Source organism: Bos taurus, chromosome 21 (assembly GCF_002263795.3).
Source record: "Bos taurus isolate L1 Dominette 01449 registration number 42190680 breed Hereford chromosome 21, ARS-UCD2.0, whole genome shotgun sequence".
In the NCBI taxonomy this organism is placed as follows: Eukaryota; Metazoa; Chordata; class Mammalia; order Artiodactyla; family Bovidae; genus Bos; species Bos taurus.
In genome coordinates this window covers 28,143,890-28,171,286 of record NC_037348.1, presented here as the reverse complement: position 1 = coordinate 28,171,286, position 27,397 = coordinate 28,143,890, and the positions used below count along the sequence as shown (strand labels likewise).

The following is a 27,397-nucleotide window of genomic DNA, read 5'->3' as shown; positions in this document are numbered from 1 at the left end:
GAACTAGTTGTCATCTGGATGGATGAATGGATGGTTGGGTGGATGGATGAATGGATTGATGGATTGTTGGATAGATGGATTTTTGGATGGGTGGAAGGTGAATTGTTGGATGGATGGATGGATGGATAGATGGATGGGTGGAAGGATGGATTACTGGATGGATGGATTGTTGGGTGGAAGGATGGATGAGTGGATATGAAGAGTGGCATCACATTGCTGGGGAATCACTGGATGAAAGAGCTGAGCTTAAAGGTCCTGCTGCTGCTATTAGGAAGATAAGTTAAAACTCTATGTTTTGTATGAATAATTACTAAGATTATTATGAGAAGAAGCAAGGTGTAGGGCAGAATCCAGCAAACCCCTTTCCTGTCCATTTATATCTGTATAGATGAATATGTGTAGACACATAATTGTCAATGTTTTGTGGAAGGAGTCAAAAGACAGTGTTCATGATGGGAGTTTTAGAGAGCGGGATTAGAATACAGATAATACAGGAGATCTTGCCTTTTCATTTAGTATTTTTCTGTGAAGTTTGAGTTCTCTAACCATGCTACTCATATTTTTCTTTTAAAACTTTAGAAGGGTTTTTTAGTGGCAAGACTATGGGCTACTTAGAGGATTTTTTCTTTGCAGTACTTGCCTCTAAAAGAATAAACAATTGCTATAAAAATTTTAAATAAAGGCAATTTTGTTTAGCAAAATTCAAGAAAAGCAGTGCTCATCTTTAGGGACTTCCTTGGAGCACTAAAAGGTCTTGATTCACCAAATAAAGTTTAGATGCTGTTCAGTATTTTCTATTTGATAAGCCAGAAAAACCTTTACTTATGTCCCTAAGATTTTCAGCAACAAAAATCTCAGATAATCAGAGCACTTTGTTTCCCTGTTTTCCTATAACTTTACTATAATTTACAGTGTAAAAGATTGACAGACAAATTCTTAGTAAATGGGCAAAGTGTTAACAACTGTATATAAAGTTTTATGTCTGAGTTCGGCTCCGGGTATTGCCCTGGACTCAGTGGCGGCATAGGTGTCAGTTGAACTCCAGTGCCCTGGGGATCCCTGTGGAAGGAGGACTTTTGAAGCCCTGGAATCTTTGCTTAACTTTGTGTGTGGTGTTTAAACTGTAAACCTGGGTCTGTTTTCCCTGGGTTTTTCCATTTTTGACGTTTGCTCATTATGTGTCATCTTCATTCTCACACTGCAGATATCTGGTATCATTCAGGGATTGCTAGAGGCTTCTTCTTCAATAAGAAAAGTGGAAAGACAAAAACAACTATTTCTATTAAAACTGAAGAAAGCCATTTTATGACCAAGAAATGCACTTGATTACCAACACAAAAAATAATTATGAAATTCTTCATAATGAGCATTTCATCTTTAATTTCATCTTAGAATTTGAGATGGAAAGTCCGCATTCACAGACTTTTTTAAGTAGAGTGATCCTGGCTCAGGGAGCAGCAGGTCCTAATTTTACTTTTGGCATCTTAGTTCCCCAACCAGGGATCGAACCCTCACCCAGTGCAGTGGAAGCAGAGTCTTAACTGCTGGACCTCCAGAGAAGTCCCTTATTATTATTATATATATATTTTCTAGTGTTTCAACAGACCTACACAGTTCACTTACACTGAAGACAAGTAGGAATATATTCTACGGGAAGTTGATAAAGTTTAAGTCCATGAACAGGCAGACTACTTCATATTACATTTTCAAATGGATGAGGACTTAATGAAGATCTCTCACCATAGCTTCAGAATGGGCGTATTTATAACCCTATCCTGCCAAAAATAATTACTTCCCATTTTTTTCTTGCCAACCTTTTCAATGCCTTTCACAGAAAATGGGAAAAGGGAGCTGGTACAAATAGGGGTGTTTCCCACAAGAAATAAGGAAGGTTTTGGAATCTGAGCAGTTTGAATGCCTTGTCTGTTCTGGAACATTCTGTCTTGGAACGTTCCCTGTTTTTATGTTTGTTTATTTCACATCTCATTCATTCTCTTAAGCCAGTTGCACAACATTCCTTTCCAAATGCCACAGTTATAAAAGACTGGACTGGCTCCTTATGGTACACATGGTTGTCTGCTGAGGATCCCCAGTGTGGTTCTGGAACTGAGCTCATGACCCAGGGGGCCTGATCCTGGGTTCTCTGGGGAAGGAGCAGACCAGTCTAAGCAGCCTCGGGGGCGGGAGTGAGGGTGGGGGTGCTTCTGTTTAGAGCCCTCTTGCTCCTACTTCACCCTGAACCTCCAAGAGTCTCCTCAACCCTCCTGGTCCCCTCCCCAGGGGCTGTGTCATCTTGCCCCCTCCACCCCCCTGCTCCAGGGATAGGAGCCCTTGGCACTGACTCTTTCCTTCTCTGCCCCCAGGGTAGCCTCTAAAAAGAAGGCAGAGAGTCCATTTTTAATGTTATTATTGTCCCTCATTTTTAATTTGTATTCATGTGCAGTTATTTCAGTTTTTCAGAGTTGTATTATGTGTTCCGAACACATATTACTATTTGTTTTTCAGCTCATGCATGGAAATGCTTCATGTTTCTCAGGGATGATTCCAACTAAAACTGGTCTTTGATTTTAGAGTCTCAGAGTTTTTTCAGATGAACTCTGGGCATTCCTAAATTAAGAAAACATGTCTAAATGAAAATAGATTTTAAAAGAAATTAAAATGAATAACATTAGAAATAATTTTAAAAAGGTAAATGAGCTACCATTGTCAGAAACCATTGTGAATCACCATAAACAACATACAAAGCAAAAAGGGTGGGTAGGGGCAAGGCTCATTGCATGGAGGACAGAGAGGAGGGAAATTTTATGTTTTGCATATAAATTACAATTAAGAAAGTATGGCTTTCTCAGCTTGGTAACTGAGTTGAAGAAATTGGAGAATATGAATCAGGGTATCCTTTAGAAAAAAATGATATCCATGTACAACCTGGATCAAATTTCATATGCATTTGTCTTTTGTGGCTAAGTATAATAATGTTATGGACACAAATTTTGTATTAAATGCAGCCACGAAGTTAAGAGATGCTTGTTCCTTGGAAGAAAACCTAGGATAAACCTAGACAGTGTATTAAAAAGCAGAGACCACTTTGCCAACAAGGGAGGTGAAACCAGTCAATCCTAAAGGAAATCAACCGTGAATATTCATTGGAAGGACTGATGCTGAAGCTGAAGCTCCAGTACTCTGGCTACCTGATACAAAGAGCTGATTCACTGGGAAAGACCCTGATGCTGGGAAAGATTCAGGTCATGAGGAGAAAGGGGCAACAGGATGAGATGTTTGGATGGCATCATCACTCAGTGGACTTGAGTTTGAGCAAACTCCACGAGATAGTGAAGGACAGAGAAGCTTGGCTTGCTGCAGTCCATGGGGTCGAAGAGTTGGACACAGCTGAGCAACTGAACAACAATAGAATCAAAACATTTGATGAGAGGAAAGATAATTTTGCTTCTTTCCAATCTTCAAAATTTTTCTTTTATTTCACTGGCTGTGACCTCAAATAAAATGATGAACAGACATGGTTATGGATAGGTTTCTTTATTTCTCACCTCAGAGGAGACACTTTAAATATTTCACAATAAAGTGTGATGTGTAATGCAGACTGTTTATAGTGACTGTTTAAGTTTCTGTCTATTTCAAGACTACTAAGTTTTGTGTTTGGTCAGTTTCTTTTTTTAAATCATGAATAGGTATTGACTTTTCTCTTATGATTTCTTGCTGTCTTTTGAGATGACCATATGAGAGATCTCCTTTATTCTGTTGGTATACTGAATTACCTGGATTTGAGTTCTCATGTTGAATCTTGTGATTTTGTGCCTTTTTAATTCAGGGGTTTTGATTATTTATTTATGAGGGAGAATGGGCTTTCATCTTGATTTTTCAAAATGTCCATGTCAGATTTTTATGTTAAGTTTATGCTTTATTCATAAAACACATGGGAATAGTTCCCCGTTTTCTTTTCTGGAAGTATTATTGTTCATATTATTTCTGTTTTAAAGTTCAATAGAATTCACTAGTGAAGACACCCAGATCTGGGGTTTCCTTTGAGGGGAAGTTTAGAATCACAGATTCATCAGCTCCCAAAACCAGTCAAACTCTTCTGTGTTTTTGTACCAGTTTTGACTGGTTGTGCCTTTCTAGGAATTTCCCCCTTCCATCTGTTTTCAAAGGTCTTGGCAAACGTAGCAGTAATACTCTCGTTACCCTTTTTCTGTCTGCAGGGATGCGCCCTGCTGTTGTTCACACCTTCGGGAGAGAACAGTGAGCTGGTTCTGGGAGAGAGTGGGGGCTGATGGAGGTTGCTGCCAGGGCGGGGGTATTGCTAGGACCATACTGACCACAGGCCCCACTTCACCCCCTGTCAGGCTTCCCTCATGGCCACTGCCTGGAAAAACCCAGCAGGAAGCCTTCTAACAAGAGAGAAACAGAGCTCCCAAAGACCCCACTCCAACATGAGGGGTCTGGAGCTGAGACATCACAGCTCCCACCTTGGGCTTCTCAGTGTCCTCAGGACCCCACCCCACCTGGAGGAGAATCCGTCTCCCCACTCTTCTTCTTGTTCCTGGGGCGAGCTGAAAGTGTTTCAGCCCAGGCTCTTATCAAAATATCCCTTCTTCTGTTTTGAGAATCCTTATGAACAACTGTGTTATAATTTACATTATCACTGTCCATTAGGGTTTTAAAATAAATATTACAAAATGTGCTCTTGCTGTTACTCACTTCACTGTCTTCCCCTCCCAAGGATCCTTGTTTGATTGCGTTCTTTGGTGTGAGTGGCTGGAGTGTTTTCACAGCGGCCACCTCAGAAGTCACACTCCCCACCCTGCACATCCTATAATCAGTTCCTTTGTGCTGATATGATACTTTGCCTGGTAGAGAATTCTTAGGAAAGAGTCCCATCTTTTCTCTAGTCAGTAACTGTGATTCTATTATCTACTAGTTTCCAAGACTAAAAGCAAGAAATGTGATGATAAGCTGATTATTTCTAGAAAGAACTTGTTGTTTTTGTCTTTGTGGTTTCATGCTTATATGATTTTTGTCTCTTCTTCAAATTCAGAAAATCTGCCAGCACGTATCTAAAGTCTGCCTTTTCAGAACACTTTCAAACAGAAAACCCGAATTGCTTCTTCTTTGATGTTGTTTGTTTGCTTCTTGTCATTTTTTTCTTCCCCAAACTTGTAAATTATTTACTTATTGTGCCTCCTGCTTCTACCCTTCATAACTTGATATTTCATTTGTGATTTTCATTTCGTTAACTTTTTGTTCTGTATTATATGACATGTCTTTCATTTGAGCCTCCTAAAATAGTAATTTGGTTTTCTGCAGGGAATGTTCTCTTTTATGGTGCCTCTACTGAAGTTTTAAGTGAAAAAAATCAAGCATTATTCTGTTCTAGAAGCAGTTTGTTGTGCTCTAATAATATCTCCTTATGTGTTCTCATTATGTTTCCATTATATGGACTATTTGTTTCCTCCATTAGTTCTGCCCCGTGGTAGCCATCTGTTCTAGAATTCAGCTCTCTCCTGCCTTCAAATCACTATGCATCTTAAGAGTTTTCTTTGCCTGATCTTTTTTTTTAATTTATATATCCATTTATTTTTTATTAATTTTTGGCTGTGATCTTGCTCCACTACCTGAGCTTCAGCAGCATCTCAAGCCTACATTCGGATGGCTACAGATCTCAGAGCCAGGTGGAAGGACTGGTACCTTGGGACTCCTACATCTACAGGTGTCAGTTGAGGTGCTCTGGAGCTGCTTTTAGCCGCAAGTGATATAAAAACAAATTCACAAAAGCTGAAACAGCAAAAGTAGTTACTGACTTAAATGATAAACCCAGAGGTGGACTGCTCTAGAGTTGGCTGGGTCGGTAGCCTGGCATAGTTTTCAAAATATGTGCAGGGAGCTGCCAGTGACAACCTTGTATTTTTAAAGCCCTGCCCCACAACTATGTAGTCATTTCTAATCCCAACCAGTCCTAACTTAACAAGCACCCTTGCTTCCTGCCATCTCTGATCCTAATTTTTGACCACTTATGTAACCTTGTCTTTTTCTGCCTTTGTAAAGCCTCCCTCATTTTGTCATCTGGGGGAACACAATTCAAGTTTTTCTTGGATCTGTGTCTCCAGGCCTGCGGTGCCAAAAAATCTCCAACAAACATCTCTTTATATCCAGTAGGTCTCCATTCTGGGAATTTTTGGTTAACATAGGTAACGATACCTCGTCGAGTTCCGTTCCTATGAAACAAGGCTCATTCTTCAGCACCCTGTTTTCCCTGAGAGAATGGGTTTAGAATTTGCTCAGTTTCGAGTGAGGGTAATCTACTCTCAGGGAGGTACAGCAGAAGGAGGGGATTTTACTTGTTTCAGTAACTAGCTCTTCCCAGGAGTCTAACCCTGAACTCTGGATCTCGGGATTCAGACAGCAGCGTGGGGACTGCTCCTCCATCTCTTAGATCTCCTCTGAATTGGCTTGCACCTGAGACAGGTGACTCCCTAGCGAAGGCAAACCTGGCTGGGCATACATCACCCATCAGCTTGTTCACTAGGAGGAAAGAGAACCTGTGTGAACCCCTGAGAGGACACTGCTTGGACTCCTGACCGGTCACTGAGCCGTGTGCAAGCAGGAAAAGGGGGCCTCCGAGAGATGGGGAAGGACAGATACAGAAAAGAGGGCAGAAGCAAGCAAATAAACAGCAACTTATTGGCCACTAATAAGACCTTATGTGTTTGTAACCTTTTAGCTTAATAAGCCTTGATGGTTTTCCTAAGTAAAAGACCCTGGGTGATTGCAGGATGCATATCTCTTGAAAAGAATCCAAGAGGAGGCTTCTGGGCCAAATGGCTACAACACTTGAAGGACGCTGCCTCATTGAGCTCACCTCTCCACTCCCTTTCACCACCCATAGAAGGCTCTGTTGCCACTTAACATATTCTTTCCTGAGGGACAAAGTGTTATTAGGTAGTCTTATATGATTTAACCATGATGGATCTTAGTTACATGTGAGCACATACAAGGGGTTTCATTAAAAGCATGAAACTATCCGGATTGCTTTTCCTGCCATATGCACTGACATAGCATCTGCCTACCCACCCACCCCAACTACTGTGTTCACGTATTGTGCTCCATCTACTTCTTTCCATTGGAAAAAACAGAGAAACTGTTTATACATGATGACTGCATGCTTTATCATTGCTTTTCATCCCCAAAAGTCTCTACCTGCTTTTCTTTTTAAGTTGTGTTGGTTTCTGCTGTACAGTAATGTGAATCAGTCATAAGTATATATAAGTACATATATCTCCCCTCCATCATGAGCCTCCCTCCCACCCTTCCATCTCATGCCTGTAGGTGATCAGAGAGCACTGAGCTGAGCTCCCTGTGCTATACGGCAGCTTTCCGCCAGATATCTATTTTACCCATGGTGGTGTACATATGTCAGTGCACTGAAATATATATATTACCTACCTGCTTTTTGCACTAGGTTGAAGTCATAAAATTTAAAACCTTCTTCTATTTCTGTAAGAACTTCCGCTGAATGAAGAGAAGAATCTAGTGGATAATAGAGATGATTAGAGCTTCTTAGCAGACATTTGCTACCAAGGAGATGAAATAAAGCAATCAATTACTTAGAAGCATCTAAAGAGCAGTACATACTAGGCATTTCTTTGTTCAATGGACTTGAAATCTCAGCTAGCTTAGTTTTTGCCTCAAATAAAAATTTTTTGGGGGGTCAAGTAATAAAAATACTAAGGTCATTAACATAAAGTGTTTGCACATGTTTTTCTTTTTTAACCATTTGTTCTTATTCCTCCACTGGCTGAACAAAAAGTCATAAATATCATAGTCACTTGAGTTTGATGAATTTACTTACAACTTGAATGTGCGCAACTTCTAAGGCATGATGTCACAATGAAGTTAAAATTCACTGAAAGTATATTTTTCATTTATCTCCCAGTCAAGAAAATCAACATTGAATTTCACTTTTTAAAAGAAAATTAATAGCACCTTGGTAATTTTTTCCAGACTCTTCCCTGATTTCTGTGTACATGTGCTTCACTGCAGTAAACCTCTTTCTACATACAGCTTTGACAGCCCTCAAATACCATTGGTCCACCATAGCCACAGGTTCTGCATCTGTGGATTTAAACAATTGCAGATCGAAAATATGAGAAAAAAGAAAAATCCATAAAGTGCCAAAAAATCAAAACTTAAATTTGCTGAGTGCTGGCAATTATTTATATAGCAGTTAAATTGTACTTATAACTGTTTGCCTAGCATTTATATCATATAGATATTAAAATAATCTAGAGGTGTTTGCTGACGTGCATGGGTTATATGGAGATTCTATGCCATTTTGTATAAGAGCCTTGAGCATCTAAGTATTTTCATATCTGAGGGGCTTCTGGCACCAGTTGCCAGAAGCCAAGGGAGGACTGTTTAACATAAAACCCCTGAAGGAAACACAGGCCCTGTGCTAGGTTTTGGCAAACCTCTCACTCTTAGTCCCCTGAAGCCTGGACTAGTAGTCTCATTTTGTTGATTTGGAAACGGAAGGGAGTGTCAGCAGCTTTCCCTCTAATCTAGATCCATCTGACTCCCAAACCTTTATTTTTCAAGGTCCTGGTATCTGTGTTCTCTGTGTGCTCAGCATATGGTTGAAAGCAGTCTCTGGAGGCAGGCTGCCTGCTTTCGTTCAGATCCACAGCTTCAACTTCCTTGCTTCAGGTCCTTGCTACAGTTAACATTCTTCTCTGTGCCTCAGTTTCTTCATCTGTGTGAAAAGGTCATAAAAGCATAGGCCTCGCAGGGCTGTTGTGGAGATTAAATGAGGTAATACCAAGACTACTTACAAGGTTTGATCCAAGGTTACCTTTGTGGTGATCAATAGCTGCTGCTGTTTATATTTGTTATTACTGTTAGTGTTATTACCACCATCCTCATCACAACAGCTTCCAGTGTCAGCCTGAGGTGGAATGTGGCCTGGGAGACGTCTCCCTGCAGTGCTTAAAACATCACCCTAATCCTATTAATTTACGTCTCTATTTTCCAGACACTGTGTAGAGAGGTGTTTTAAGACTTAAAACTGGTATTTTTTTTTTTCACCCATTTTGAATATGACAATCTGCTATCTGGGCAAAGATGTTGGTGATGGACACTGCTGATTTTCATAGTCAGAGGGGTCACTAGACCTGTGGGATTACTGGGTAACTGAAGTGACTACCTGAGCAAGACAAAACACTAAAAAATACCCCAGCCCAGCAGTTGACAATGGCTTTCCTCTTATTTCCCATTTCTGTCATCTTTTGGTAGATTTTTTTAAACTTGAGATACAATTGATCTTTCTGAAGGGACCTTTTGCAGGATTCTCAACTGTAGGAGGTTTCTTTGCACTTGAGTTTAAATTTTAATTTGCAAGGAAACTGAAGCAGATGGATTGTCCCATTGTGAAAGAAAAAAATGAGTGCCTTGATGATACATTCGTTTTTCTTAGCAGGCTTCTGCCATTAAGATTGATGCTTGGGGATATATTGTTAGATCTTGTGTGGAACAGAAAGTTATTACTCATAGTTTACCAGATTTTAGCATACTTGCATCACAACACAGAATATCATTTTACATTTAGTATTGCTTTTCCAGCGCCATTATCAGATTGCATTTTCATAGTAAATTACAACAAAATTTTATGCTACCAACATTTAATGAAATTTTAATAAGGTTGTGTTTTGATGTTATTATTCAAATAATGTGTTGTGAATTGCTTTCCTTTGAGTATATTTGCATTAAAGAGGAACTCGATTTGGTTCTTTGAACAGTTTACCCACTTTCTGGTAGCTTTAAGAAGACAAAGAGGGAAATTAAGTTTCGTCTTTGCAAGTCAGTAAATAGAAAAGGAACACATTTGCTAGGATCTGTGGATCCTAGCAACCCACTCCAGTACTCTTGCCTGGAAAATCCCATGGACGGAGGAGCCTGGTAGGCTGCAGTCCATGGGGTCTGCGAAGAGTCAGACACAACTGAGCGACTTCACTTTCACTTTTCACTTTCATGCATTGGAGAAGGAAATGGCAACCCACTCCAGTATTCTTGCCTGGAGACGGGGTAGCCTGGTGGGCTGCCGTCTATGGGGTCGCACAGAATCGGAGACTGAGGCGACTTAGCAGCAGCAGCAGCAGTAATGACAGCAGATTACAGATGGTTTGAGTTAATGAAATGACTCACGTTGGTTACTAAAGCGGCACAATTAAAAATATAAAGTAGACATTTCACAGATTATGAGGGATGATAACCTGGAGTTTTCGCTTTCTCGTTAATCTCTAAGGCTAGAGACTAACATGTTAGCAATTCTTGGTCAGAGATGCCCCAAATTAAATGGTAGTCTCTTGAGACCGACTTCTCTGTTGGTAGCATTCTCTTGGCCATTTCTGCCAAATTTGTGGTTGTGAGCTCAAGGCCTATGCTTTCCATGAGCACGTGCTTCCACGAGATAATACTCCCCAGACCAAGCAAAATCCCTCCACTCATCGTGCTTTGTGGGTTGACTGTGCCATAGCTGTCCGGCTGACAGAGTTGATTACACAGAGTATCAAGGCTGAAAGGTGAAGAGACCGGGAGAGCCCTGCTTGCGAGACGAGGCTGTGTTTACCATTGTTTCTAAACAGACTCGGGCTTTAGAGAAAGTAACTGGTGGAAAATGGTGAGAAGGGGCTGGCGAAGGCCAACTAGTAGTCCTTGGGGTCTTTTAATTCTCTTTACGCCCAGTTTTGTGTGGAAAAAAAATTGCTCTTCCTTCCTTTCCACGCTCTTCGCCGTATTTTTCTCCCATATTCATCCTGGGAGTTTCCTTCACCTACAAACAGCCCTAATCTCAGAGCTCTCGACTCTCAAGTTTTTACAACCCTGGCCTGGGTGCGATCCTCATCCAAGCCGCACACTAGCTCAGGAGCTCTGCTTCCTGTTCGCCATCTGCAGGGTTTGGTAATAAGAACGACTGCTGCTGCTAAGTCGCTTCAGTCGTGTCCAACTCTGTGCAACCCCAGAGACGGGAGCCCACCAGGCTCCGCCGTCCCTGGGATTCTCCAGGCAAGAACACTGGAGTGGGTTGTCATTTCCTTCTCCAATGCATGAAAGTGAAAAGTGAAAGTGAAGTCGCTCAGTTGTGTCCGACTCTTCGCGACCCAATGGACTGCAGCCTACCAGGCTCCTCCGTCCATGGGATTTTCCAGGCAAGAGTACTGGAGTGGGGTGCCATTGCCTTCTCCGAATAAGGACGACACTTAGTCATAATAAAACCCGCAAGGATGCAAGGAGTACCAGCTTATTACCGCCGCCGCCGCCCTCGGCCGCCGACCAAACGGAAGCGACCTCTAGACGCGGCGCGGCCTTGATGACGCAACGCGCAGCCTCCGGGACGCAAGCCCGCAGCTTCCGTGACACAACCGCTTCTCAGGGCCCGCCCACAGCTACACGGACTAACGGCTAACCGACCTTCAATCCCTGGCACCGCTGCCGGTTAGTGGGAGTCCGCGCGGTCGGGGTCTCGCCGCCGCGACATGTCGCAAAAGCCGAAGAGCCGGGGCCGCCCCAGCTCCCAGGTCGAGCGGGAGCCGGGTGGCGGCGGCGAGGAGGCCCCGAGTACGTCTCGCGGGCCTGGCGGCGCCGCGTCGCAGCGTCGGGCCCAGGCCTCCCCCGCCCCGGGGCCGCGCTCGCAGAAGCAGCTGGAGCTGAAGGTGGCGGAGCTGGTGCAGTTCTTGTTGATCAAGGACCAGAGGAAGATCCCTATCCGCCGCACCGACATCCTGCGGCACGTGGTCGGCGACTACAAGGACGTGCTCCCAGAGCTGCTGCGGCGGGCGGCCGAGCGCCTGGAGTACGTGTTCGGGTACCGGCTGGTGGAGCTGGAGCCGCGCAGCAACACCTACATTCTGGTCAACACGCTGGAACCGGTGGAAGAGGATGCGGAGGTGCGCGGCGACCAGGGCACGCCCACCACTGGGCTCCTCATGATCGTTCTGGGGCTCATCTTCATGAAAGGCAACAGCATCAAGGAGACCGAGGTCTGGGACTTCCTGCGGCGCCTCGGGGTACACCCCACCAAGAAGCACCTCATCTTCGGGGACCCCAAGAAGCTCATCACCGAGGACTTCGTGCGGCAGCGATACCTGGATTACCGGCGCATCCCGCACACGGACCCCGTGGACTACGAGCTCCAGTGGGGCCCGCGCACCAACCTGGAGACCAGCAAGATGAAGGTGCTCAAGTTCGTGGCTAAAATCCACCACCAGGACCCCAAGGACTGGCCGGCGCAGTACTGCGAGGCTTTGGCGGACGAGGAGGCCAGGGCCAGACCCCAGCCCGCGGGCCCGAGTCCAGCCACTGCCCCTGCCCCAACCCTTTCTCCTGTCTCTTGAAATCTGAGGCACAGCCCAGGGCCCGCTCCCTCCCCGGGGGGAAGGGCTGGAGGTGGGAGGAAGCGTCTTGCTTGTTTAAATTCGTGGTAGTTCCAGGACGTGTTTGCAAACTTTTCTTCTTGTAATGTTTTAAGTCATTTTGATTCTAAACTTTTATTTAGAGGGTGACTTGTTTTGTTTTGCTTCAGTGTCTGTGTTTTTTGGTGTAACCCTGTTAGGTTTGTAAAGCGAATTGGAAAACTTCCTACTCTGATCTGGAACTGCCAAGGAAATATAAGCGAACTGGCCCTTGTCCGGCCTTTGAACTGCCCCACTCTGTAAAGGAAAAGTCTTTATAAATTGAAAACGAAAATGTAATTGCCTATATTCCCTTTTACTTTAACGCAACTATTTAAAAAATCTGTTTTCTATGCATATAAGCATTTTGAGTCATTCTAAGTAATGTGCGTATTGTAGTTTTTCCAAATAATTTTTTACATTGATAATTACTATGCTGTGTGGCTGACCATTTTGTTCAATTTTTTTTGCTACTATAGTTATAATAAATACTGTATTTTTAAAGCAGTTTAGCATTGTGCATTTATTTTAACCCTAAGTCATGAGAAATAAATTTCATGACTGAAAACCAGCATTGTAAGGAAAAAAAACAATTTTTGCTACATATCATTGAGGTAAATAGTGTTTCGTTGAAGTTGCTTTACTTTTATACTAGATTATGATGTAAAATATATTTCTGTGGGTCATGGAAAAGTTGATAAAAGTCTTAGTGATTAACCATGCCTATTTGGGAATCAGACTACTTGGGTTCAGAGTCTGCCTAACTTACAAATTTAAGGAGACTAAGTTGTACACAGACCTTTCCTCACCTATAAAACGGTTGATGCCTGTTACTGTGTATGGTAGTGTGATAATTAGGTATGGAAGTTTATGTAAAGTTATGGGCACACATTTGTTTAAATTTGGCTTTTTTTCCTTGGCTTAGGACTGTTAAAATTTTTTTCTTTTTAAGTTTTTCTTTCATTCTCTTGTAAATCATGACTGTTCTTCTAGTCCGACTCTACTGTGTGGTTTACGGAAAAACAGCTCACCATGGAGCCCACATAAACAGAGCAGAAAGTAGGATCCACCCAGGCTTGGAGGGGGTGTCTGCAGTGTAGTGGACAGGATATGGGGTTTTGAGGTTGTCTGACATCTCAGGACAGTACAGAACCCACCTGCCAATGTGGGAGACCTGGGTTCAGGCCCTGGGTTGGGAAAATCCCCTGGAGAAGAGACTGGCAATCCACTCTGGTATTCTTGCCTGGGAAATCTGAATTCTAGCCTGGTGGGCTACAGTCAATGAAGTAGCAAAGAGTCAGACACGGCTTATCAACAAAACCGCAGCAGCCTGAGTGAACCTGAAAGTGAAAGTGCGCGTCCCTCAGTCGTGTCCGCCTCTTTGCAGCACCGTGGACTGTACAGTCCTTGGAATTCTCCAGGCCAGAATACTGGAGTGGGTAGCCTTTCCCTTCTCCAGGGGATCTTCCCAACCCAGGGATTGAACCCAGGTCTCCCACATTGCTCTTGGATTCTTTACCAGCTGAGCCACAAGGGAAGCCCAGGAATACTGGAGCGGGTAGCCTCTCCCTTCTCCAGGGGAATCTTCCAACCAGGAATCGAACCGGAATCTCCTGCATTCCAGGTGGATTCTTTACCAACTGAGCTGTCAGGGAAGCCCCAAGCCTGAGGCAAAACCCATTTGACCTGCTTCAGTCATGTAACAGGAGAAGGTATTTCTGCTGTTAGGACACCGAGATTCTGGATTGTAACCTGTTCTATCCTGAGTGTAACAGATTGTAACCTGTTCTATCCTGAATGATTCAGAACTTGAGGAAGCTAATACTGGGGACGTTGGAAAGAAGTGTGATATAATGGAAAAGCATTTGGAAAAAGCCCTTTTTGTAGTGACTTGAGCAGATCCTGCACCTAATGAACCCAGTGACTCTGAAGTTAGGAAACAGTACATTGGTAGCAGAAGTGTTGGGTGCTGTGGCTGCATTTAGGAAAACAAACAGGAAAGAGATGAACTCAGAAAATATTTGACTGGTTTGTATCCAGGAATGAACAGAATACAGAAGTATGTTGATATGTAACTACATCTGAACCCCCAATTGGTAAATAAAACAGAAGACTAATTAAATCACATTCTCAGGCAAAAATCAAATCTGTGTTATAGTTGTCACTCTCACTGTTAAAACATGTGAATGGATTCGAGTGGTTTAGGATAAAGGTTAGGTAGGAGTTGGATGCCCAACTAAGATTTTTTAAAGAACAATATGACTGAGAGAAGAAGAGTTGAAGTGTGGCCTGTCCACCAAAAGCATGAAGGTCAGAGGGGCACAGTCAAATCAGTGAGAGAAAGACAGAGAGGACCACAAAGGGAGTAAATATGCGTACAGCAAACCTAAGGTGTGTGTCTAGAAAAGAAGTACAGGTGTACCTAGTGGCACATGGCACCAAATGGAATCAAATTGGTTTTTTTCCCATTATTTTATAATTTTTATTGGGGTAAGTTGATTTACGGTGTTGGGGGGGAAAGGGATAAATTGCAAGATTGAAATCAAATTGTTTTTGAAGAGTTGATCTGTCAAAAGTTTGCCTGAACTTTCAGAGTCTATGACTGCTTGAGGTCTAAATAACCCTTAGGTCTTCACTTTTATGAGCCAACACCTATAGGAAGTACTGCAAAGTGTAGAATCCCAGAGTGGAATCAAGGTACATAGCACCCCAGATGTCATGACCTTGCCTAAGTTTAAAAAAAGAAAAACAGGAAATTCCCTGGTGGTCCAGTAGTTAGGACTCTGAGCTTTTACTGCCGAGGGGCCTCGGGTTCCACCCCTAGTTGGGAAACTAAGATCACACAAGCTGTGAAGCATGTCCAAAAAAAAAAAAAAAGCTACCTCTAAGAGAAGGGAGGAAGTAGAATGGATGAGGGATGAGATAGAATAAAAGCTAGACTTACTTAAAACTCTTATGGATTTGACTTTAAGATTCTTTTATATAATTGCAAGCAACACAAACTTAGAAAACCATCCCTAACAAAAATGCGACAATAACCTAGGTTCCCAGTTGGTAGCATAACCACACATAAGGGAACTGCGGTGACTCTAGGACACCGTAATTTGGCTACATATCCTGGTAGAATGTTCTCTAAGGATAAAAGGAAACAAAATCCTTGTTTTCAATAATCATGTTTTTGGTGGTAGTATTAGCATTGTTACTTTGAGACTTGTGGGTATCATGAGATTAAATCAGATGGTTAATTATAATGAGAAGTAAGGTTTGGGGCATGGTTGAAAGGAAGTAGAGATATAAGGTTGATGTGATTAAATAAAAACCCTATAATTGTGAATTTGAATCCAAGATTACAGTATGAACACATGATGTGTTATACCTAACAACTGAAAATGCTTAAAACAGTGACCACCCAAGCAGCAAGAGCACCTTTAGCATGAAAACATTGTTATCAAAATATTGTTCAGTTGATAAGTCGTGTCCAGCTCTGTGACCTCATAGACTGCAGCACGTCAGTCTTCCCTGTCCTCCACTGTGTCCTGGAGTTGGCTCAAATACATGTCCATTGAGTTGGTGTTGCTATCTAACCATCTCGTCCTCTGTCAACTCCTCCTCCTCCTACCCTCAATCTTTCCCAGCATCAGAGTCTTTTCCAATGAGTCGGCTCTTCTCATCAGGTGGCCATAGTATCGGAGTTTCAGCTTCAGCTTCAGTATCCGTCTTTCCAATGAATATTCAGGGTTGATTTCCTTTAGGATTGACTGGTCTGATCTCCTTGCAGTCCAAGGGACTCTCAAGAGCCTTTGCCCGCACCACAGTTTGAAAGCATCTATTCTTCAGCGCCATTCTCTTTGAAAAGAATCAGGGCTTACAGGTGAAATGTCTGATTTCAGAACTAGGGCAAGAAATGTGTATGATGACCCTGGAACATGATAGCTTTCAAAGTGAATTAGTATTGTGTCAACTTGAATTGAGTCTCTCTTGCTAACAATTCCAGTGACTGAAACATATCCAATGTGTTTAAGTTTATCCTTCATAATGATTCAAATACACACACACACACACCAAACAAACAATACCTTTGAAGAAAGCTAGGGACCCAACTAGTTTTTTTAAATTGTGTGAAAAAGATTGTATTTGACTCATTCTTTAATGAAGGAACCAGTAAGATGTCACTACCAGTCTAAAAGAGAATTCACAGACTGTACACACATCGGCAATCAAGAATGCAGAAATGAATTTACAAAAGATGTAAAAGTGGTCAGCATCCATGGAGGGATAATCATTGCATTCCACCAGACAAAATTCAGTTATATTTCTATTGTCAAAAATAGTTGCATTAGCATGAATATTCTACATCTTACTGAGTTGTAAAACAAAGACAGCAAACAGGCAACTCGGAAATGTGCACTAGACAGGATCCAGTATTTTTTTTCCTCCCATTTCAAAGTATTTTACAAGTTTTCATGATACTCTCCCCCTTCTTGATCATATTTTTTGAAGTTTTGTTTCATTAGATTTAAGTGTGGCAAGAGTATTAACTAACCACACAGGCTTGAGTTTATTTTGCAAGTCTAGCAACATATCAGCTAATTATTTTGAAATCTGGAAGATAAATGGAAAGAATCTAACATGTTTCCTTTCCCTATATGAACCTATACTTTAAGGCAAACAGTTGATGAGGAAGAGTCTCCTTCTATATCTTGATTTCCATGAATAAAGAGAGTAGAGATGATGGCTTTAGACTAGCACTAATTTGGAAACCCTAATAAATGAATTGACCTAAGCAATCCTGAAATATGACTGCTAAGGAATGGTGGCACAGATGTAAAGGACAGACTGTGGACACAACCGGTGAAGGAGAAGGTCGGATGAATCGAAAGAGCAGCATTGATATATATACTACCATGCACAACATAGATAGCTAATGGGAAATTGCTGTATAACACAGGGAACCCAACCTAGTGCTCTGTGATGATCTAGAGGGGTGGGATTGAGGGGAAGAAGGTTCAAGAGGGAGGGGCTATGCGTATACTTATGGCTGATTCACACTGTTGTACAGCAGAAACCACAACATTGTAAAGCAATTACCCTCCAATTAAAAATAAAAGTTTCTTTAAATGGCTGCTAAGATCACAGAGAGATATTATTTACCTTCTGTTAGTCTGAATTTGATCAACCTCTGGATCTATCAATGAAATTACAAAATTTACAAAAGATGGAGAAACATTAAGTGATGGGAGACAAAGTGTAGGCTATAGAAAACTATAGGATTAGTGAACAGATTTCAAGGAAGAAAAAGCCCATAGTGGAAGGAAAAGCACATTAATTTAAAAATATCTAAACTTCAGAGCCACCAGTTTCAGTGTGGAACTCCTTTGTATTTTGTGTAATCTGATTCAAACAAAATATGAAGAAAGATTGAAACAAGTGTGAACTGTAATTATGCATTATTATCATAGACGTGATGGCAGCATTGTATGTTTTTAAAAAGTTTTATTAGAAATATACACTGAAATATTTAAAGATGAAGTCATATGCTGTCTAATATTTGCTACAAAATAATTTGGAGGAGAGAGAGTATAAATGATAAAACTAACGGCGACTGGATTAATCACCCCTGATGCTGGATGATGGGTATGTGGGTGGGGTTCATTTTACTATTTTCTTTGGTTTTACATGTGTATGAAATTTTCCATACCAAAAATTAAAAGGCATAGACTTTCTAATAAATACATTTCTATCACTTGATTTTCTTTAGTAATTTATATATCACTCGTTATTTTTGAGAGTATGTATCAATAACACTATGTTGAGACTATGGAATGTATAGTATTTTCAAGTTTAGCTTCTAAAATATTTTTATATTTCAAATAAAATCATGGTTGCTGGCTATGGCTTTTCAGACACTACCTTTTCTATTTGATTTAAGGTAATATCATTTTAAAATTTTTAACAAATAATGCTTTCCTTGGAAACATAGAAATGTTATTCGTGTGATTATTTGATGGTCTGAAAGTTTTTTGAAAGCCAAATCATTTTTCCTCTGATCTCTCCCAGTAAATGATCAATTTCTTATCTGGTTTGTTTCCAGATAACCTTTTTCATGCTGCTCTCGGCAGTGTGTGTGATGCTGAATTTGGCTGGTTCAATACTTTCCTGTCAGAACGCTCAGCTCGTCAACTCCCTGGAAGGCTGTCAGTTGGTGAGTAATGAAAGGCAAAGCGTTTGATAAAGGTCATGTACTTTCATTTTACATGAAAGGGATTTCAAAAATAATTTTACTGTATCCTTGGGTTTATTCTGATGTTTTAGCATTGTCTAAGGAATTCATGATGATTCATTTCTTAAAAATTCTCCCAAATCAATATTGGTTCTACTAGTAAATCAGTTACTATTAGTGTAGCACTGTTTTAGATGTCTAGAGTTTTGCCAAGAGAATGCACTGGTCATAGCAAACACCCTCTTCCAACAACACAAGAGAAGACTCTACACATGGACATCACCAGTTGGTCAACACCGAAATCAGATTGATTATATTCTTTGCAGCAAAAGAAGGAGAAGCTCTATACTGTCAGCAAAAACAAGACCAGGGGCTGACTGTGGCTCAGATCATGAACTCCTTTTTGCCAAATTCAGACTTAAATGGAAGAAAGTGGGGAAAACCACTAGACCATTCAGGTATGACCTAAATCAAATCCCTTATGGAAGTGGAAGTGAGAAATAGATTTAAGGGACTAGATCTGATAGACAGAGTGCCTGATGAACTATGGACGGAGGTTTGTGACATTGTACAGGAGACAGGGATCAAGACCATTCCCATGGAAAAGAAATGCAAAAAAGCAAAATGGCTGTCTGAGGAGGACTTACAAATAGCCTCGAAAAGAAGAGAAGTGAAAAGCAAAGGAGAAAAGGAGAGATATAAGCATCTGAACGCAGAGTTCCAAAGAATAGGAAGAAGAGATAAGAAAGCCTTTCTAAGCGATCAGTGCAGAGAAATAGAGGGAAACAATAGAATGGGAAAGACTAGAGATCTCTTCAAGAAAATTAGAGATACCAAGGGAACATTTCATGCAAGGATGGGCTCAATAAAGGACAGAAATGGTAGGGACCTAACAGAAGCAGAAGATATTAAGAAGAGGTGGCAAGAATACACAGAACAACTGTACAAAAAAGATCTTCATGAAAGAAAAAGGGTAAGGAAAAGAAAAGGGTATATCTTTCCTTTTCTCCTTTGCTTATTATCCCAGATAATCACGATGGTGTGATCACTCACCTAGAGCCAGACATCCTGGAATGTGAAGTCAAGTGGGCCTTAGGAAGCATCACTACAAACAAAGCTAGTGGAGGTGATGGAATTCCAGTTGAGCTATTTCAAATCCTAAAAGATGATGCTGTGAAAGTGCTGTACTCAATATGCCAGCAAATTTGGAAAACTCAGCAGTGGCCACAGGACTGGAAAAGGTCAGTTTTCATTCCAATCCCAAAGAAAGGCAATGCCAAAGAATGCTCAAACTACCACACAATTGCACTCATCTCACACACTAGTAAAGTAATGCTCAAAAGTCTCCAAGCCAAGCTTCAGCAGTACGTGAACCATGAACTTCCAGATGTTCAAGCTGGTTTTAGAAAAGGCAGAGGAACCAGAGATCAAATTGCCAACATCCACTGGATCATCGAAAAAGCGAGAGAGTTCCAGAAAAACATCTATTTCTGCTTTATTGACTATGCCAAAGCCTTTGACTGTGTGGATCACAATAAACTGTGGAAAATTCTGAAAGAGATGGGAATACCAGACCACCTGACCTGCCTCTTGAGAAACCTGTACACAGGTCAGGAAGCAGCAATTAAAACTGGACATGGAACAACAGACTGGTTCCAAATAGGAAAAGGAGTACGTCAAGGCTGTATATTGTCACCCTGCTTATTGAACTTATATGCAGAGTACATCATGAGAAACGCTGGGCTGGATGAAGCACAAGCTGGAATCAAGATTGCCAGGAGAAATATCAATAACCTCAGATATGCAGATGACACCACCCTTATGGCAGAAAGTGAGGAACAACTAGAGAGCCTCTTGATGAAAGTGAAAGTGGAGAGTGAAAAAGTTGGCTTAAAGCTCAGCATTCAGAAAATGAAGATCATGGCATCTGGTCCCATCACTTCATGGCAGATAGATGGGGAAACAGTGACAACAGTGGCTGACATTATTTTTCTGGGCTCCAAAATCACTGCAGATGGTGATTGCAGCCATGAAGTTAAAAGAAGTTTACTCCTTGGAAGGAAAGTTATGACCAACCTACACAGCATATTAAAAAGCAGAGACATTACTTTGCCAACAAAGGTCCATCTAGTCAAGGCTATGGTTTTTCCAGTGGTCATGTATGGATGTGAGAGTTGGACTATAAAGAAAGCTGAGTGCAGAAGAATTGATGCTTTTGAACTGTGGTGTTGGAGAAGACTCTTGAGAGTCCCTTGGACTGCAAGGAGATCCAACCAGTCCATCCTAAAGGAGATCAGTCCTGGGTGTTCTTTGGAAGGACTGATGTTAAAGCTGAAACTCCAATACTTTGGCCACCTGATGCGAAGACCTGACTCATTTGAAAAGACCCTGACGCTGGGAAATATTGAGGACAGGAGGAGAAGGGGATGACAGAGGATGAGATGGTTGGATGGCATCACTGACACAATGGACATGAGTTAGTGATGGACAGGTAGGCCTGGCATGCTGCGGTTCATGGGGTCGCAGAGAGATGGACACGACTGAGTGACTAAACTGAACTGAAGTAGTGATTATATTCTAACATTTGTTGCATTGATTTTTCTCTGCACTGAAGTTTTGAAAATCAATTTTGTAAGTCTGTTCTAAGTGCTGAGATAACATATAAGCTTGATAATGAGTGCATCCAAACAATTTAGTTCTCATTTTCCAATTTAAAAAGAGAATTATCTTTTCAATCCTGGAAAATTATAGATGGTGTGCTGTGGACTGAATTTTTGTTTGTTGAATGAAACCATTATATTTTATCACGATTTGGCTTCTGATTTGGTTATATTGAAACGTGCGTGTGGTATGCACTGTGTGGCTGGGGTAGAGATCAACCTGTGTCCCGTGACATTCAGTGCAAGTGCCAAGTGACCCCTGATGTGACCCTGGCGGCTGAGTATGGGGCACTGGCATTTGTTTCTTTAACTTAGAGCCATGCCTCTTATTTTCTTGGGCTCTGACACTGCAGATGATGACTGCAGCCATGAAATTAAAAGATGTTTGCTCCTTGGAAGAAAAGCTATGACAAACCTAGACAGCATATTAAGAAGCAGAGACATCACTTTGCTGACAAAGGTCAGTGTAGTCAGAGGTATGGTTTTTCCAGTAGTCATGTATGGATGTAAGAGTTGGACCATAAAGAAGGCTGAGCCCAAAGAATTAACGCTTTCGAATTGTGCTCCTGGAGAAGACTCTTGAGAGTCCCAACCAGTCAATCCTAAAGGAAATCAACCCCAAATATTCATTGGAAAGACTGATGCTGAAGCTGAAGCTCCAATACTTTGGCCACCTTATGTGAAGAGCTGACTCATTGGAAAAGATTCTAATACTGGGAAAAACTGAGGGCAGGAGAAGAAGTGGGTGGCAGAGGATGAGATGGTTGGATGGCATCACTAACTCCATGGGCGTGAGTTTGAGCAAACTCCAGGAGATAGTGAAACTAACCTGGCGTGCTGCAGTCAGTCCATGGAGTCGCAAAGAGACACGACTGAATGACTGAACAGTAACAATGCCCTCACAGCTACCCATGCACTGGCCGTCATTTCTGAGAGGTCAGGGGCTATGCTGAACTGCTGCTGGCGTTTTTATTAACAGTGTCCAGGGTTTTTATTTGTTCTCAGAAGACTAGGGAAAGGCACATCTCCATCATCTTCTTGGAAGCCAAAATGCAATTGATTTTTGTATATTTCATATGTTGAAATTTTTTGTTGACTCTAAAAGTTTTCCCAAAATTATCTTTTAGTTTCCAGGTGGACAGCCATATAAGCTAGGAAAATAAAGGTGCTTTCCTTTTGTTACAAATTTTATAGAGCATATTTTTTCTTAACTTTTTACGTTGATTGATAAGTATTTAGTACCTTGTGATGCAATAGAGCTTTTTATTTTTTTAACTGAAAGAAAATTGCCTTACAATGTTGTGTTGGTTTCTGCCATACAGCAGGACAAATCAGCCGTAACCTCTCTCTGGAACCTTCCTCTCCTCCCACATCCCACCCTTCAAAGTAGACCTTTTTTTATTCTTCCAGTTTTATTGAGATATAATTTACATACAACACTGTATCCAGGTATACAGCATAGCAATTAAAAAAACTTTTTTTATTGGAGTCTAGTTGATTTACAATGTTGTGTTAATTTCTGCTGTACAGCAAAGTACATCAGTTATACATATACATATATTGACTTTGTTAGCTTCTTTCCCCATACAGCATCATGATTTGAGTTACATCATGAGATGATTATCATAGTAAGTTTTGTGAACATCCATCATCTCACATAGATACAAAAATTTTTAAATAGCAAAACACTTTTCATGGTGGATAACGAATGAGTAAGTTGAAGCCTATGGACACAGAGACTTAGCAAGAATGGAATTTAAAAATCATCCGTGGCTAATCCTCTTATTTTAGAAATGGGTGAAGAGTGAAAGTCTGTATCAATCAGATAGTTTATATAAACCAGAATCCCACAAGTCCTTACTTTTACATCATATCTGTTGGATCTGAAAAAAATATCTTCTCAAAGCCATGTTAAAATGGCTACAGAAACTTGTTTTTGATTTAATACACAATGAACACCTATAGAAATGTCACCAAAAAATGCTTTTATTTCCAGAATAGAAATGGAAGAGTTGCTGCTAAGTCGCTTCAGTCGTGTCCGACTCTGTGCGACCCCATAGACGGCAGCCCACCAGGCTCCCCCATCCCTGGGATTCTCTAGGCAAGAATACTGGAATGGGTTGCCATTCCCTTCTTCGTGGAATCATCCTAACCCAGGGATCATCAAACCGTCGTGTCTCAGATCTCCTGCGTTGGCAGGCGGATTCTTTACCGCTGAGCCACTGAGAAGCCCAGAGATCTACTGTCCATTTTTTCAAATTCCTGCCAATGACAACATATCCCATCCACAATATTAACATTGAGGCAATCAGATTTCCCCATCTTTACTTATATTCATTTGTCTGGATGGGTGTGAGAGTGTGTCTATTGCTTTATGCGATTTTGTCACTCGTGTAGGTTCACATATCCACCACCACAGTCAAGACACAGAACTGTTTCAACACTGTGAGGATCCCTCATGTTGATCTTTTTATAACCACATTCATTCCCCTTTTGCCCACTCTTAACTTCTGGAGACCCCGAATCTGTTCACTATTTCTCAAAAAAAAAAAAAAAAAAACTCATTTCCATAAAGTTGTGTAAATGAAAACATGCATATGCAACCATTTGGAACTGGCTCTTTTTATTCAGCATGATTCCATGGAGGTTCATCCAAGGTGTTGTTGTGTATATCAGTGGTCCTTTCCTTTTCATCGTTGGGTAGCACTGCGTGGTACGTAGGATGACAGCATGTTTAACTAATTACCTGAACTACCTCTGGTTTTGTCTGTTATGTATAAGGCTGGTATGAACATTCATGTATGTATTTCTGTGTGAACATAAGTTTTCATTTCTCTGGGATGAATATCCAAGAACACAATTTCCATATTATAACTGTATGTTTAGTTTTTTAAGAGACTTTTCCAGCCACACTTCCGTACATTTTACATCTTTATCAGCAATGTATGAGTGATTCAGTTTCTCCACATCTTCATTAGCATTTGGCGTTGACAGTATATATATATACACATATATATATATTTAGTCATTCTCAGAGATGTGTAGTGATATGGTTTCATTTTGCATTTTCCTGATGCAAATGATGTTAAACCTCTTTTCATGTGTTTCATTGCCATCCGTATATACACTTTGGAGAAATAAATATGCAGCAGCATATCTGAAAAAGGACTAGTATCTAGAGTATATGAAGAAATCTCAACACTCAACAAAGAAGTCAACTAGAAAATGATCAATACACACGAACATTTTTCTTCTTTCTGGAAGAAATTATTTAGAATTGGTATTGATTCTTCTTTAAGCATTTGATAGAATTTTCTAGTGAGATCATCTAGGCTTGGAGATTTTTTTGGGGGGAGATTTAAAATTATAAAAATAACTTCCTTAATAGTATAAGGCTATTCAAATTGTCTGTTTCCTGTTCTGAGTTATGGTAGTTTATGATTTTTAATAAGTTGATTCATCTCATTTAAATTGTCAAGTTTGTATGTGTAGAGTTCATATTATTCCCTTACCATAATTTTAATGTCAGCAGAGTCCAAGGCTTCCCAGGTGGGCTCTTGGTAAAGAATTCACCTGCCAATGCAGGAGACACAGGAGTCGTAGGTTCTTTCCCTGGGTCGGGAAGATCCCCTGAAGGAGAGCATGGCAACCCACTCCTGTATTCTTGCCTGGAGAATCCCATGGACACAGAAGCCTGGCGGGCTACAGTCCATGGGGTCGCAAAGAGTCAGACATGACTGAGTGACTAACATACATACAATGATATAAAGGCCAAGGGGACCATCTGTTCCATTACTCTTTGAAAAGATTCATCAGTCAAATTGTTTGGGGTTGCTGATAATTTGAAGGATATTTAGTTATTTAGCAGATCTTGCATTTTTTCATATTTGTGATCTCTTTGGGCTTTGAATCAATCTTAAAGCCATGAGTATAAATAGGAAATTTGGTGGTTCAACAGTAAAGAATCTGCCCACGTGCAGGAACCACAGGAGATGCAGGTTCGATCCCTGGGTCAGGAATATCCCCCGGAGTAGGATATGGCAACCCACTCCAGTATTCTTGCCTGGAGAATCCCATGGACTTAGGAACCTGGTGGGCTAAAATAGTTCTTAGTATTCTTCCATAAATATTGTCTAATATTTTTAAAAGCTTATATTTCTCTATAAGAAAAGTTTTATCTATTATATCAATGGTAACAATGATAATAAATTCTAGGGCCACTTACATCCTACAGGTCCCTTACGAGAGTAGGTGTGGGGAGAACATCTCATCTTGATTTTTTTTCTTGATTACATGTTTGAGTTCATAATTAAGTGGCATTTTAATCAGCTTATAAAGGTAGACGTCTTTTCCCCCCACTTTTTTTTCTATTGTGGTAAAATACACATAACATGTACCATTTTAACTATTTGTAATCATGAAATTCAGTGGCATTAAGTACGTTCACACTGTTGTGCAGCTGTCACCACCATCCATTTCCATAGCTTTTTCATCTTCCCAAACAGAAACTGTCCCACTAAACACTAACTACCCGCCTCCTCTCTCCCTCAGCCCCTGGAAAACACCATCTACTTTCTGCCTCTGAGATTTTTGATACCTCTAGGGACGTCACAGGAGTGAAATCATACAATATGTGTGTTTTTGTGTCTGGCTAATTTCATATAGCTTAATGTTTTCAAGATCTCTGTTTCCTTTAATTGGTAAGTTTAGCCTATTTATATTTATGCTTATGAACAATGTTTGGTCTCAGTCCTGTTCACCTATATTTTATGTGGTGTGTTGACATTTTTACAGGGTGCCTCAGAACAGCAGGAACACATTCTTCATTTTTTATACCTCCCTTTGACTTGGAAAAGGAAATGGCAACCCACTCCAGTATTCTTGCCTGGAGAATCCCATGGACGGAGGAGCCTGGTAGGCTATAATCCACTGGGTCTCAAAGAGTCGGACACGACTGAGCAACTTCACTTCACTTTCACTTTTGACTTGGCCTGGGTCCCCTGATGTAGGAAAAATAAACATGACCCTTATCACTGTGTTGTGATATTGGTCTCTTATCAGCTGAGAACAATCTTTCCAGGGTTAATGTTACCTCATTCCAGGATGTATTCAGCACTTCTCCCCTTTCTATCTTCTACTTTTCTGTCCCTGGTGGCATCTGGGTCTGGGGCCCCAGACTGAGCATCACAGCAGGGGAAGTGGGAAGTGGGCGGGGTGGCACTTGCTCTGTGCTGGCCCCTGGCCCACCCCGCTGTGAGCCTGGGCTGACACTAGCTGCTGAGGTCTGAGATCCTCCCCGGGACCTCCCCTCCAGATGCAGCTGCTTAGGGTTCTAGTTCTTCTAGGGACCACTTGGGGCACAAACGAATCCTAGAGCCCCTCGCACTCTGCATGTCCCTTACAAGTGTAGGCATGGGGATAGCATCTCAGACCCTCTCACCCTGAATGTGCCCTTCATCCCTTTCACCCCCTGGCAGCAGACCCACCTCAACTCCAGGCAACTTAAAGACCAGGCTTCGGACACAGGACATGTGTCCCCAGATGCTCACAGACACTTTGGATTCCTGCAGCCGGGTATCCTTATCTTAGCTTGGTGAGGGTGCTGGGCCTCTGCACAGGGACCAGACTGAGTTCTGAGCATCCAGTCTGCTTCCTGCCTGCTCAGGGTACCACCCTCTCTTATTTTCTGGAAACCCTTGTTCTTAGGCCACATCCCTTGTCATCCTCCCTTCTGCCAGTCCTCCAAGCTCCCCAGGACTCCTCCTCCTCCTGGGGTCCAGAATGAGGTTATGGCAGAAACTCAAAGAACATTTGCTGAATGCTGGGACAAGCAAGGTCTTGGTAGCAGACTTAACATTCTGTGTGTGACAGCCCAATTCATTTAGCTGAAGTCATTTAATTAACAGTTTCATGATTCAGTTATTGTTTTTTGTTTTTTCTTCTTAAATTTTTTTTTAAACATCGGAAACATTTTGTATCGTGGTATAGCCAATTAACAATGTTGTGATAGTTTCAGGTGGACAGCAAAGGGACTCAGCCATACACATACATGTATCCGT

The 27,397-nt window shown here is 41.4% G+C and overlaps 2 protein-coding genes across 2 annotated transcripts in view; both read left to right on the top strand.

Annotated features, from left to right (window-relative positions):
* ENTREP2 (endosomal transmembrane epsin interactor 2) overlaps nt 1-27,397 on the top strand; it is a 240,582-nt gene that overhangs the window by 165,379 nt on the left and 47,806 nt on the right. The window contains exon 3 of the mRNA XM_002696649.5: nt 18,550-18,660. Coding sequence (XP_002696695.1) covers nt 18,550-18,660 — 111 coding nt within the window. The remainder of the gene's footprint in view (nt 1-18,549; nt 18,661-27,397) is intronic.
* Nucleotides 11,446-12,965, top strand: NSMCE3 (NSE3 homolog, SMC5-SMC6 complex component). The gene is given in 1 exon segment (NM_001078080.1): nt 11,446-12,965. A coding segment is annotated over 1 exon segment (858 nt). The 5' UTR covers nt 11,446-11,543; the 3' UTR covers nt 12,402-12,965.